This window comes from Parasteatoda tepidariorum, chromosome 1 (assembly GCF_043381705.1).
Source record: "Parasteatoda tepidariorum isolate YZ-2023 chromosome 1, CAS_Ptep_4.0, whole genome shotgun sequence".
Classification (NCBI taxonomy): Eukaryota; Metazoa; Arthropoda; class Arachnida; order Araneae; family Theridiidae; genus Parasteatoda; species Parasteatoda tepidariorum.
Genome location: NC_092204.1, coordinates 101919598 through 101934770, shown reverse-complemented (window position 1 = coordinate 101934770; position 15173 = coordinate 101919598). Strand labels below are relative to the sequence as shown.

The window sequence follows — 15173 nt, the reverse complement described above, 5'->3', positions numbered from 1 at the left end:
CAATTAGCAGTTATGTAGCATAACTGTTCCAAGAACTATTTAGCATCCGAATTGAATAACATGACTTGTCTTACCTTCTTGAAAATCATAATTGGATCATAATTAGATTCTTTTGCCCATTCCCTAGTTGAAACGCGATGGACATTTCCGTCTATTTGTGGAGCTGTACCTGTAAAAAAAAAAAAAAGTATACACTAAATTAAGTAAATGGCTAACATGCAAGATGCCTTGAGCAACCTGCATTTTCATTCCTGCAATTCAGGCATGAACAGTCTTAAGTCAAACTGAACTAGGAAGAATAAATCAAAACTTTAAAAAAAAAACCTAAGAAATCCTACCTAATTCAGGATCAGCCATATCGGGAGATACTTCTTCATCTGCATCTGATTCTCCAAAGAGCTGACTATAATTTTAAAAAAAAAAACTTTAAACACTTTGATACATTGATTACTAATTTGAAACAGTACAGCTTTTAGCAATTTAAAATTTGATAAAATCATATTAAAAACTTTACTCCTTTATTCATAGAGAATTTCAGGTTTATTGAGAGGTAATATCAAAAGATAATTTGATTCATTTAATGGAGACTATGGTCGTCCATTGATTTATTGTCAACAAGTCTGTTTTACAAGCGCCTGTTTTTGGACACCTATTTTTGGAGAGGTAAAAAAAATTCAGTTGTTATATTGAAATGAATGACAGAGATCGAAGGTTTTAATGAGAAATTAAAATAACAATGCACCTACAGAATAGCAAATAAGACTTCATTTATTGGTTGTTACAGGGAAGAGTTTCAATAATGGTGGTTGTATATATACTTTGTCTGGTGGTACAGTAATGGTGGTTGTATATATACAGTAATGGTGGTTGTATTATACTGTTCTTATTATAACAGTGGAATAATTCAGTTATTAATAACTATTATAAAAAATAAATCAAATAAGGAAATCAAAAATATTATCCCCCTAGCCTTTTTGTTAAAAAAAATTCTATGCATAAAAAAGTAATTAACATAAAAGTTGACTCGTTTTAGAGTAAAATGTGGAATAGCATGAACATGCCAATAATTGCTAATTATTTTAATATCATTACTTCAATCAATACTATTTTGAATTTTTCTTAAAAAGAGAATATAACATCTCTTATTTTATAATACAGTCGAATCTTGTTTTAGCGAGTTCCTAAGGACCGAAGCATTCGCTACTCAATAACGAAAATTTGTTATACCGATATTACGAATTTCTACATTAACCAAAATAGTTTTGTTACATTGTAATTTTTCGCATAAAAAAATGATAAATATTGCATTTAATGACAGTTTTGATCTATTTGTACTCTACATGTAGAAAATATCAAATCAATATTTTAAAAGCTATCAAAAACAATTAAATTAAAATGCACAATGGATTTATTATCACTCACTTATCAGAAATTACGTAATCCATATTTTTTTTTCTGCACAAATGATTTAGAACCAGTAGAAATTACAAACTCCTCCAAAATTATGCAAATTTTCGAACTAAGCTTAACTGGAAATCACTCTTTTGGAAAGCCACATGTATTTTTACTTCTTCAAACATGAATAGGATGAGGTTTAGTCTTTTCAGGTCCCTTCCGCGTCTTTTTTGACATGTCTCTTTCATATCAGAAACTTTTTTTTGAAGATGAGGAAAAATATTTGAATTCGGAGGTCATTGTGTACTTTTGAAGAACAGAAAAGTGTCTTGATCATGAGCGAAAATGAGAATTGTTGCTTATTTCCACCTTCGTTAAATCGGTTTTACCAATTTCGTAATATCGGTATTTTTAATTCATTGTTTTGATGGAGATTCATTTGGGGATTCGGAAAAAATTCGTTACATTGCAATTTTCGCTATTTCGGATTTCTCTACAGGGTTCCCACTCTATGATGAGATTGAAATTCAATGACTTTTCAAGGACCTCAACAAAATTTTCAAGGACCTTAATCTAAGACCAATTTTAAAAATTATTCTCTTCTATTTTACTAGAAGCAACAATGCTTGTTGTGGCAATAATTAATTTCAAATATAATACCTAAATGCTTTGCCTATATAGAGAGAAGAGAGTATATGTATTATGGACTAAAATTTATATTTTTTTAAAAACAACCCTACTGGTTTTACATATTAATTCACAAAATCATTTTCAGCACAATCTATAACTAATGGTAATGAGGTGTTAATGGTGAAATCCTTTAATCCTGTGTATTTCCATGTGAAGGCTGCATGAAAGACAGAGCTAAATCTTAGGTATTCCATATTCCATGACTATTCCATAACCCCCTCCTCTCCTCTATTAAACATCGTTTCTGAAATTATTCATCCATAATTTACACAACCTTCTCTAAATGTTATGCAGCAACAATTCTTTCTGAAAATAAAAATTAGAAGGAACATATCCCATTTTCACCATGTTTAAAAGCATTATTCGTTATGTGTAATCCACAACTGCCAATGAATATGACCTGGTGGGAATATTTCTCTTTTAATTCACACTGAAGCTTCTAATAGAATTTCCAATTGACATAGGGTCCATCCATGGATAATTGAAGTATTTTAGAGAGCTTTTAACCATCATCCATGCATTTGTAAAAAGAGGACAAAATATTTTCTGCAGTTCCATGACCCATAAATTGGGAGGTAAGATACTTAGTGCAAACTTTATTATCAATTCCTTACCATAATGTCCATCTGCTTAGATTGTAGAGACTGATTTAACGTCTCATCAAAGAGTACAGTGTAGCAATCAACATTCTTCAGCTCATTTATAAGAATCCCTTTGAAGTATAGTGCCAATCCAAAGGAGCCCAAATAGGCTCACTTTGTGGCACTACAAAAAAATTGTCTCGCTATACAGCTATCAGCAAACATTTTGGAGAACAATTTACTAATCCCTTCACAGGAGTTACATGAATAATTACTAGTGATGCACTTCAGACTCCAGAGAATTTCAGCATCAAGCACATTCCTTTTGACCAGATAAGAAGACAATGTTACCTCGGCCACTAAAGTTTCTGTTTCACATGGGGCACACGATGTTGAAGGAGTATTTACACCAGATGAATTAGATGTTGATGTCTTTGGAAAAAGAGAACTCAGGGCATGAGACTGCTTTTTTGTTTTACCTTTCTTTCATGTGTGATTTCAGAGCAGATTCTTCCATTTTCGCGATATCGATCTCCTTCATGCATAATCGGCACTTGGCTCTGAACTTCTTTTCGGGCATCGATAAAATCCATTCTTTATAAGCTTGATTATCCATCCATTGGGGATTAAAATAGCACTTCCCAGGCATAACTAGTCTAAACTACATAACACAAATACGAAGCCGTGCCTTTGCGAATACGCTTTACAATAAAGTTTTGAAATGACGCAAACGTAAGGACAAGTGCGGATGGTAAAACGGCAAATTTATTGAAAACTACAAGGTACATATTGTTACGAAATTCGAGAGTATTCCAGTTTCGATAAGAAAAAAGAAGATCTAAGCATATGCGACAGAAGATGAAGTGGAGTCTCGCCCCGAACGTATTGTCTGCTGTGCTCCGCGCACTTGGCAGACACCAAGACGCTAGGCCCGGTTAGAAACAGTGGCGTTAAAAACCACGTGAGAGAGTTCGGGAACAAAGCAGAAAGAACGGGTGTTTTATAAAAAGGGCCGCCGGCAGTATTGGACAAATTCAAGGACCTATCAAGTTTTTCAAGGACCTAAGACGTTTTTCAAGCACTTTCAAGAACCTAAATTTAGCACAAAAAAAAATTCAAGTACTCTCAAGGACCGTGAGAACCCTGCTCTAAAACGGGATTGGACTGTACCTAATAGTTTTGATTTATACCAGTATTAGCCTTACATGTCCTTTTCTCTCCACAAATTAACACATTTAAATCTTATCATTAATATGCAATACAAAAAGTTGCTCTTGCATGTAAAAAAAGGTTCATTAAGGCATGTANTACCAGTATTAGCCTTACATGTCCTTTTCTCTCCACAAATTAACACATTTAAATCTTATCATTAATATGCAATACAAAAAGTTGCTCTTGCATGTAAAAAAGGTTCATTAAGGCATGTATTTCATAGAATAACATGCCTGGAAAGGCACAAAAAAATTGTGAGATTTTTCAGGTCCTAATACAAACATAAATTACACAAGTATATGGAATATTACTATATGGTATAAAACAATTTTTTTTTTAGTTACATTCATATTTAAAACTGCCACAATGAATAGTATACATTAACAAAATAAATTTCAAGGCAGCTAACTCAATATAACTTTAAAACTAGATTTTAATAATAAGGAAAATCGACATAGAAAATTTTAATTACTTGAAAAGATGTTTCGCCCATACAATACAATGTACAGGTTCAGACGGTGTATTCCTAATAGTACATCCAGGATAAGATTTTTGAGGCTTCCTTGGTAAGCACTCAAAACATTCTGAAATACCCTGAAAGTAATGATGACCACTAGAGTATATATATTACATAAATTATACAATTAGTCAAATGATTTTAATCGGTTACCAAAACATGCTAAGTTGAATTATTACAGGAGTTCAATATTTCAAGCAAGAAACAAATTATCTGGGTTGTTACAGAAAAGTCTTTCGAGGAATAAGAGACTGTGCAAAAGCAGTTACGAAATAACATTATGACTTAACTGCTTTTGTACAATCATCAACATTATAAAGTAATATTCTACCTTTTAAATAATATCTATTTTCTGCCCTTATAACATTAAACCCTTCATTCTACCCACTACATGTTCTTCATTCTGGTTATAGTTCTATTTATTCGCAAAGTACTTGCGATAAGTATAGTAATGACTTGTCTTATAAGAAACTTTAAATAAAGCACCATAAAATACAATTTTATTAACACCTTTTATAACCGTGAGATTTTATTCCAATATTATCACCTCCAAGTTCATTTTTTTTATGAATATTTTTCTTTCCTACTTTCGCTTTCAAAAATATTTTTATCTTTGTGCTCAGTATACAGGGATGAGATTAGCCAAAAGGCAAAAAAGCTGAATTTCCACGTTATTAAATTTTATGCAAGCGCAACCCTTTAATAATAAATTCCAGACAGTTTAAGGTAATAAATAATGTCTTGACATTCAATTGTGTACTAATCTATTATTATAAAAACGATTACATTGATACTTAACATTTAGTGAAAATAAAATTACCAATTGAAAAAATAAAGCTGGAAATTATATTTTTCCTCAGTTCACGTAAGAGACAATATCTACTTGAAAAACTACCTGGTTTTGCAAATTAAAAATACTGAGGATATAAATTAATATTTCATTTCTTTTAATAAATACTGTTATGTGATTTATAGCAAATATATCAGTAATATTACTTTTTAAATTATATTGGAAAAAAAAACTTTAACAATGGACCGAATCATTATGTTCATATTATAGTCTAATCTAACTAGAGCCCTTTGAAACAATAATTTTTTTTTTTAAATAACTGCCTAAACCAACTTTACACAATANATAGAACAGCAAAAATTATGTAAGTCCTTTATTTTTTCTTCTTTGCAAGCACAGAATGTAAGTTTTGAATATATTCCCTTCCAGTTTCTCTGATGTTGTAACACTTACATATGCTAAATAATCGTCGTTAGAAAAACAGTCACCTTTATAGTAACTAATTAAAAAAAAATAATTTGCTTCTTACAAGAATCACAACAGTTGATCTTAAAAATTGCGTGAATATGAATAACAATGATGGGTTTTGAAATCACATGAATATGAAACTAGATATACGATTTTGAAAATGAGGAAATACAAACTGGGATATAGCACAGAATGTAAGTTTTGAATATATTCAAGCACAGAATAGTTTGCAAGCACAGAATGTAAGTTTTTAATATATATTCCCTTCCAGTTTCTCTGATGTTGTAACACTTACATATGCTAAATAATCATCGTTAGAAAAACAGTCACCTTTATAGTAGCGGAATACTTATAAAAAAAAGTGAAAATAAAAAAAATAAAAAAAAATTCAAGAGATAAAAGTGAAAAAAGCGGAAAAATCTCATCCCTGAGTATAATTATCTATTTCTAATCCATTTGTTAAATAAATGTTAGATTAAGCTTAATTTTTAAAATAATGGGTCTGATTGTATTGGAGCTGCAAAAAAATTTGTATTTATGAAGGTAGTGCTGCACATTTTCTATGTAAATTCTGCTACCAGGTCAACAACTTAAATCAAATCATAATTATAATCATGAAAGCACACCCTACAAATACTACAGAATTTCTGCAGTCTTAGAATATATTTTTATCTAATGTTATCAGTTATTTCACGTTAAATATATTTATATTTTAATAATTCATTAAATTATAATATTTTAATGAATTAAAAATAAAAGAATATTTCTTACCACTACATATAAATGATACTACTACATCTAAATAATTTAAACCCATATATATTGAAGGTCATATTGAGAAATGGTTGTAGTTATAAAAATTCTATTAGTTTTAACATTTTTTTCTTCAATCTGCTACCAAAGATAAATTAATTTTGGACAAAACTCAAATGGATGATATGTTTAAATAAAAATACAATGATAGAATCTTTCAAAAGCAATTAAATACATTAAAATTTTTTTACACAGACATTATCATACACTAACATATAACTAAACATAACTTTAAAAAAATTTCAAATGTTTATTTCAAAACAATAAAAGATAAGCACCTAATAAATATGTGCAAATGGCACACATTTTCTTTTCTTTCTATTGTAGGAAATATGGAAGAATTTTTCATTTTTTAGAATTAAAAAATTATTAATGCTATCAATTACGTCAGGAATTTTTAGTTCTACGTTGCTTGTAAGTTACGTCAAATTGAATTTCCGGTGTACATTTTACGTTATCTTCAACAAAATTTATGCAATAAGAGAATAAAACAGTAAATCAATTTTGACATTTCAACCACAAGTCAATAATTTAACTTTGGAATATATATGACTGTAATAAATCTCAAGGTCGTCCAGTAACTGAGTGGTAGCGCATCGCGCTCCCGTGCCACACGTCCTGGGCTCGATCCTCGGGCCGGGCAAGGTTGACGCAGCCTTTCGATAAATTTCAGTGGGTCGATAAATGAGTACCAACACTGGGGGTTCCGCGTTCGGCTGACCACCTGACCGGAACATCTGCTCCTGCACCCCAGAAAACTGAGATGGGCACAGTAGGCCTTGGCCCTCTATGGGCTGTGGCATCACTGAGTTTAGAATTTAATAAATCTCAAGTTCGAGTTGAATTGATAACTCATGTGATTATCATGCAGGACTTATTTCTCTGAATTACAAATGAAGGTTAAAGTAATTTTGTCACTACTTTTTGAAAGCTTTTCATGATATTGGAAATCTTAAATGCAACCTAAAAAATTTATTTATGGTCAACAAAAAGATTTTCGACGTGAGAATATAATGGGCCCAGGCCTTTATCAGTTTTGATCTATATGATACAAAGTTGGGAAAAAATTAACTGAAATGAAAACTTACTTTCTTATAAACAGTTACTTGACCAACGTAACCTGCAGTTCCACTTTCAATAAGAGGTACACCAGCAGCCAAACACATTCGATTGACGTGACTGCGTGCGGCTGAAATATAAAAATATGATAAATATACAAAAATTAACTACACTAAAAATTATGCATTAATATATAACCTGTTTCAAAAATGAACATAAAATGTTTGGCTTTCAAGTAACCACAATGAATTTTATTTTTATATCAAGTGACATTTTTTTATTAAAATATATTTACTGTGCAAATGCTGTGCTCTTTGACTAACTTAATGGATTTAAATTAAAATAACTTAATTGAAATTAAAATACTTAGGAAAATTAATTTGACTTTAGAATAAGAATTTTGATGTTATAATTCTTGTTTTCCCTTTAATTATATTGAAATAAGCTTTAAAAAAACAAAAACAAATTTCTGCTACTGGTTAAGTAATTTTTTTTCCAGACAAATTTTAATTGGAAGACAGAGAGCTACACATTGACGATTCAATGGCCACAGTATGTTTTTGAATCACAGGGGGGTGGGGGGAACTTTCCAAGCAGTAATTACAATACCAAAATTATTCTGTTGTCTAAGAAACTAAGGCATGGCACTTCCATGACCCTTGTATCCCAGAATAGATTGTTGCAAGAATGCTTTACTAAATAAATAGTGATAGATAATTACTTTTAGGTATTATCAGGGGTCTGTCTAGGTTTTTCTGAGAGGTACCTATTTTGTGAAAATTTAGACATACATAATTTGTGAAAAATTAAAAATTATATTAAAAAATTAACACAAAGATTTGGATTAAATTTTAAGGGATACAAAAATAAAATTTTAAGAAAAAGTATTTTGTGAAACTATTGTTTTTCCTAAAGTTGAATTTGTGAAGGTACAGCTAAACGGTAGAAATTCGGCCTGGACAGACCCCTGATTATAAAAAAAATATATATTCCTCTTTAAAGTTTACAATAATTATAAAAACATACCAACATTATCCAATGCATTTGCAACAGCTGAAAACTGGCGAAAGAAATCAACATCATATTCAGACCTAGGGGCAGACAATAATATAACAAACAGCATAATAGATACAATATTGCTATGTATAATAACAATGTTGAAACAGACTAGCAAACTGAATAAAATTTAAGATAAAACTTACTTGGTTATTGAATCATGATAAGCAGTAATATTGGCTTTAGGGTTAAATTTCAGAACACTTTCTTTGGCAACCTAAAATAAACAAAGGCTATTTATCATTCTTTAAAAGAAAACATTTATTATGTTCCATAATACCAAACGACTTTTCAGAAAAATATTATTAAATAGTCACCGAAATTATTATTTTAAATCTGGAAAAGAAAAAATATTCCATAATTTTTTTTTGCATTTATTCATCCTTCCTCCAAAGTTATCCTTGGCCCAACAGCCCATTGTGAGCCTCGGCCTTGCTTAAAAACTTTTCACAATTCGCCTTCTCCTGGAAAATCTTTCTTTTCAGGAAAGTCTTCATCCACACAGTCTTTCCATCTCTTTTTGGGTCTTCTGTTGGAGTGGGTCATATTAGAAACCCTCACTACTGTTCGTTCAAGGCTGATTATTATAAGGTGCCCTTGCCCATCTCATTCTACTTAATTTCATAGATTTTTTAATATTCTCCCCTTCAAAATTACATCTTTTTCTCCTGACATTGAGAACAGCACCAAAGAAGGGTTCTCAATCTTCTAATCAGAGAAAGTTAATATATTCCTTTTTGTTAGGGTCCACGTGTCTGAGGTATAAGTCAAGACTGATTTTTTTATCAATACCTTGTACAGCAAGATCTCCATTCTTTTTTTAATCAAACGGGACTTCAATCATGATTTTAAAGCAGCTGATTGACTGCTATAATCCTTTCGAAGATTTCTGGACTAATATCTCGATAGTTTATTTTGAATCAGAAAATTTTTACAGATTCAAATTTAAAAGACTACTTCGAACATTTTAGGGATAGTTTCCTTTTTACCACAATACACATACCATAAAATACAGATAAAATGCACTGACTCTAGAAAGTACCCATGTGTAGTTTCACACAAATACTGACTGTCAATCAGGACCAAAAAAGAGCCCACGCCCTTACAACAACACAATTTAAAAGTTCTTATTTTAAGAATAGTTTCCAAAAAATGTGAATTTGTTTCTAAAAAATAATTATCTTGATGTTTAAGGGAGAAGATTATTGTTATATCATAAATGAGCAATAAGTGGAGGGGAAAGGGCTAATCAATCACAGTAACTGAATTGAAGATAGCGAACAGAAGTGCAAGCATTAGTAAAGTCCAGGAAGAAGAGAGGGGGGGAGTGATTCTTCACACACAGGATGGTTACCATCTCCTCCTCATTTTGCGTAAGCAGATCGTTTAAAAGTTAACATGAAAATGTTTTACTAGTCAAAACAAGGCAATTTCTTAACCTTAAAAAACATCCAATGTAGTGTATTCTGGGTAAATATATAGCAGGCCATTGCACTAAAACATTGAAGATATAATTTTTTATTTTATTTTATAACCATTGTTGAACAGCCAACCCAATTTTTTTGGTTTACCACAACTAATGTTCAACTCAGTAGCCTTGTAATTTTGAACCTAATCCAGGAGACAAAGGAATTCCTGGATAAAGTATTGTGAGAAATTTTGTCTTTGAGGAGGATTTTTTGATGAAACTAATCCGCATTTGCGTTACATGGAGATAAAAGCCTCCCATGGTTAGCCTGACAGCAAGGGGACTCTAAACCATGATCCGTCTACCACTGAGGATATTTTACGTTAGCACTGCGGTCGGTGCAAGCCATATGCGGAATTCGTGTAGACCAGCCATTGCCGGGATTCGAACCCAGTTCGCCTCATTGGAAGGCGAACGCTCTACCCCCTGAGCCATAGATAGAATATTTAAGTAACAAGTTAAGTAATTACATCACTTATGCACGCACCACAAGTACAATCCAAATTTCATATTGACAAATCCAGAAAAACATGTGCAGATGTATAATCAAATAAATCAGTAACAAAAAAAAAAAAAACAATATGAACAACCTACCACAGCTTTTGGTCTCCCAATATGTTGCTTGTGAAATAAAAATTGCCTGTTCAAGTTACTTAATTCAATAGTATCCAGATCAATCTACAAAATATGAATACAAAATTTGCATTAGTAATATTGTTGCAAACATTTAATTCTCGTGGGACAAAATATAAACATATGTATATTTCTATATGTTTATGTATATATATGTTTAAAACTATTTCATACTTTTTTTTAAAGATATGTGCATTATATACGAATGTTTAAAAATATATATATGAGAGATTTCCAAGAGGGCAGCAGCTACATCTCATTCTGTCATTCATTTCAGTTCCTCGGGGGGCACTGCCTGAAAGGCGCATAAACTTGGCAATTATTTTGGCATAGATACCAATATGGAAATGTACAGAGCAGCCCTGCCCTGTGGCAGAATTTTTTCGTGCTCCCTATGACAAATCTCTCCAGCATTAATATCTTTCTGCAAGATACTTTTAATAATAACAAATACATATAGGTTACTCATTTAAAGTAACAAAAGCGTCAACTTCAAAAGAAAAGAAAACAATTTAATTTTTAAAATTGAATAAGTAATATTTTTTATTCTATTATTATAAGCTATCTTCTCGCATTTTATAGGGAGAAAATACACGCATTATTTTCTTCTTTCTTTGTAAGTCATCATCAAATTTTTAAAAAATTAAAAATAGTGAAATCCATCCAGAACAGTAACTAAAAAAAGAAAAAAAATCGACTGGGAAATCTCGCCATATTGCACTCTTCAAAATGGGAGGGATTGCAAACTTGTGTCCTCATTTCAAGATTCAGCTGCTGTTATAAATATCAAATTAAAAATATCAGATTTCAAAAACTATGTGGAAATCAATAGCAATAACTGCCAAAAAAAAAATAGAACGAATATTTCTGCAAAAAAGAAAATCAAACTTATTACTTCATTATTTTCAAATGAAAATAGAAAAATTACAAGCTCTTTTTTTCCCACTCCGATGCGCAAGAATGGCATACAATTTTGAAGTGAAAATAGAAGCTTACGTAAATTTTTGCAGAAAAGAAAACCAAAATTTTTTACTTCCTAAATGAAAAATCTTTCTGCAAGAACTCAGTAACAATCTATGACAATGTTGCTGTGTCACAACGATTCTACAGAACAATATTATCAAAGAAGCAGTACTATTAACCAACTAATTAGACACATAGTATTTTTGCATCTTTATTTAGATATTAAGAAAGAAGTGGAGGCACAGGCAGGAAAACATAATTCTTTTTATACACATGATAAGTGAATAATTTCTGCTTTGCCAAAAACAAAAATTATTGAGAAGCAATCATGGGGGTTGGTGAGCGGCAACCAACAGGGAAATTAGGCCCTTAGCAATACAAAATTAAAAAGGAAGGCAAATTCAGTTCCAAAAGAGAAACCTCAAAAACAGAAGCAAATGAGCTGGAATAAATTTGAGTGGCGAACATTGACATTACGTTCTTCTTAGTGAAAATAATTATTATATATATTCCAGTAACTGATGCGCAACAAGAATTTTCGATTGTTCGAATTTTATATCCAATTTAGCTTAATTTTCAAACAATCGAAATATTAGCTGAAAATAGGCATTGTTTAAAAAAAATCACACAATAATATCTAAAAATTAAGATTATTTCCAAATATAATAGGTACAGTTTAGAAAAATTCTATGAATTCGTAACTGGGTGAATTCCGAACTAGCCGGCTATTCGGTCAATAAAACCGGCTACCTTTACAACAATAAAATCTTATTGATTAAATTAAGAAGAAAATCTTTTTTTGTAGAAAAAGCTTATTTTTAATGATTTTGTAAGTATGAACTACGTAACTATACAACAAAAGTGCTTGAATTTGCAATTAATTAAGAATCGGATTTAAAGCTTCAATAAAGAAAAAACAGCTAAATATAACACAAACCACATATAGGACCTCAAAACCAGTTAATACTAAATTTTTCAATAGTTCACAACCAATTCCGCCGGCCCCAACAACTAATATTTTACTGGAATGAATAAGTTCTTTGACATTAGTTTCAAGCACTCCGTGTATGTGAACCGCCATTTTTAAATAACTTCAACAACAACTTGTGATGCCACTGCTGCTAATTCCAAAACAAAACTTTAGGTAGGATGTGCCTTAATAAGGAAGTGGTAGCCGAGAGATTATTCAGAAATCACTGAAAAATAAACGTATTCCTTTAAAAATCATTACAACTTGATTATTCAGATTAAAATATTCCTAAATGATGTTTTAAGACTACAATACTGCTTTCTGGCGCATCTCTTTATTTAGTTTTTCTAGGAAATACATATACTACTACTACAAAGAAGTAAACTGAAGAAAAGAGAAGTAAAAATTAAAATAAACACCGTCTGATTTGACCCTTCTAATATTTTTTGCCAAATATTAAATATTACTCAGAAAAAATGTCAGACAAGGATAGGATAAAAAAGTACGACTATCCTTCGTCTGAGACTGGCGGTGTTAGACCCTTAAGTATCAGAGGTATTTTTGAAAATGAAAAATATCGTCTTTCGGAGGAATTCAATGATGAAGAACGAAAATGGAGAAAGCAATGGTTGAAAGATCAGTATTTATCTGCTACTGAACCAAGACCAGAATCTGTTGAATGGATTAGAGAGACGAGAAATCCTATCCGAAGAATGCTGTCCAAGCCATGGCAAATATTGGAAGCCAAAATGGTGCCAGTATTGGGTCAAGCCTTTTCTGGTAATTTCAGATTTATAGTTCCAAAACTCTTATGTGGGCTTGGAGCTACTTATTACTGTTGGTATTATTTCAAGTATAATCAGAATGATTGGACCCGAGCATATGGACCTTATATGCAGATGCCTAAACCCATAGCGTTTCCTGGAGATGATAATTTCCCAATGCAACGAGAACGATTTACACCTCAGGATTATGATGACCGTGGCTTTAAAATTCGCACTATATTCCGTGACTGATTCTAATTAATCATTAACTATAGCAACTGTAATTAAAGTTTGTTTAACGATTCACATTTATTAATAGTTTAAGAAATAAAAGTTATTCTACATTAGCATTTATTTTTTTAATAATAGAATCACCATGGTTTAAAAGAAAATAAAAAGGTACTTATTGGTTATAGGAGCCATGAAGTCAAAATCATAAACACGTATTTACATTGCAAAATTCTGATTTACACAAGTTCTATGCAATTAATAATACACATACATCTGTATATCAAATACGGCAATATGACCATCATTGATGGTAATAATACATATGGAATGAAATAATATTGTTACTACAGTCAAACCTATTTATCTCAAATCTCACGGGAAAGGCAAAAAATTTGAGATAAAGAGGTTTCGAGTTATATAGGTACTTTACAAAACTAAATTTAATTAAGAAATTCTTTTGAAAGTGCTTTAATTGTTTTTAGTAGAAAAAATAGGCATTTCTTTAACTTAATTATACCACATACATATATTTACATAAAATTTTTTAACATTTAACACTAAAAATAATTTTTCAAGGATTTTTGACATATAACTTTATTTTTTTTTATTATTCTTGTAAGGTTAGAAAGGGTACAAATCTCTCATAGCCAACCTTTTCCTGGAAGTCAAGAATAGTTTATAGGAATTCTGCCACTTTCGCATTCACTTTCTGTCTAAGTTTTTCTGCAAGGTACCTATTTTGAGAAAATTTAGATATAAATTGTGAAAATTAAAAATTATGTTAAAATTATTTTGAATGCATTTTTTAACGAGCTAATTCTAAATCAATGTAGTTTTTACATCTCTTTTTTTTTCGGTGGTTATCACAACGAATTTCTGAAGTTTTAAAATTCCCAATACTTTCATTTTGACTAAATTATGATACGTGAATTTCAACTTTTTAGTAGTGACTTTTTAGAACTCTTTGTGTCTAGTTTATAGTTAACCTGAGTGACTTTTCGATCGTGTTTTACGAGGCTATTATTTGATTTCCATGTGTTCTTTAAAATCCCGATCTTTTTTAATACATGTATTATTACCACTCACGAGTTTTGAATTGTGTAGCATAGTACTGTTTTCTAAGTTCTCTCTTTGCCTTTGGTATTTTTTCTCGGTTTCTCTAATCACGTATATCTAAGTTTAACACGTAACTAAATTTTAAATTTAAATCGTTTTTCTCAGTCGTTTATCGTTTCTTTAAGTATTTTTTCCTATCGTTTTTTCAGCAATTATTGCTATGCATTTCTACATGATCCCAATATTTTTAGTATATTAATATGACACTGAAATGGCGCATTTACATGTGCCCCTTATATGTGTCGCAAATAAAGAGCGCATAAATGTAAGAATCATCGCAAATCTAAGAGTTTTTTTTTTCTTAATTCAGTTCAGCAGTTATTCCATTTTAACAGTTATTGCTACGCTTTTTCACGGGATTTCTAAAATCTTGATATTTTTATACTGGTATTGTAACGTCTTGCGATTTTCGAATCAGGGATTTTAATGATCAATTTTGACTTGCTT

General features: G+C 30.9%; 2 protein-coding genes across 2 annotated transcripts in view; one reads left to right on the top strand and one right to left on the bottom strand.

Moving 5' to 3' along the window:
• LOC107457314 (Ubiquitin-like activating enzyme 2) overlaps nt 1-12783 on the bottom strand; it is a gene marked incomplete at its 5' end in the record, with an annotated part of 28512 nt that extends 15729 nt beyond the window's left edge. Inside the window, 8 exon segments of the mRNA XM_043054091.2 lie at nt 75-169; nt 339-403; nt 4351-4472; nt 7555-7655; nt 8552-8616; nt 8728-8798; nt 10644-10727; nt 12583-12783. Of these exon segments, the coding sequence (XP_042910025.1) occupies nt 75-169; nt 339-403; nt 4351-4472; nt 7555-7655; nt 8552-8616; nt 8728-8798; nt 10644-10727; nt 12583-12726 (747 nt within the window).
• A 126-nt stretch (nt 12784-12909) lies between these two features.
• Nucleotides 12910-13726, top strand: LOC107457318 (NADH dehydrogenase (ubiquinone) B17 subunit). Its single transcript, XM_016075458.4, has one exon. It carries the CDS (start codon nt 13092-13094, stop codon nt 13629-13631), a length of 540 nt encoding a protein of 179 aa, XP_015930944.1. The 5' UTR covers nt 12910-13091; the 3' UTR covers nt 13632-13726.
• Nucleotides 13727-15173: the final 1447 nt, after the last annotated feature.

Excerpts from the sequence above, each read along its gene's own strand:
- LOC107457318 (XM_016075458.4), top strand. The coding sequence starts at position 13,092 with ATGTCAGACAAGGATAGGATAAAAAAGTACGACTATCCTTCGTCTGAG.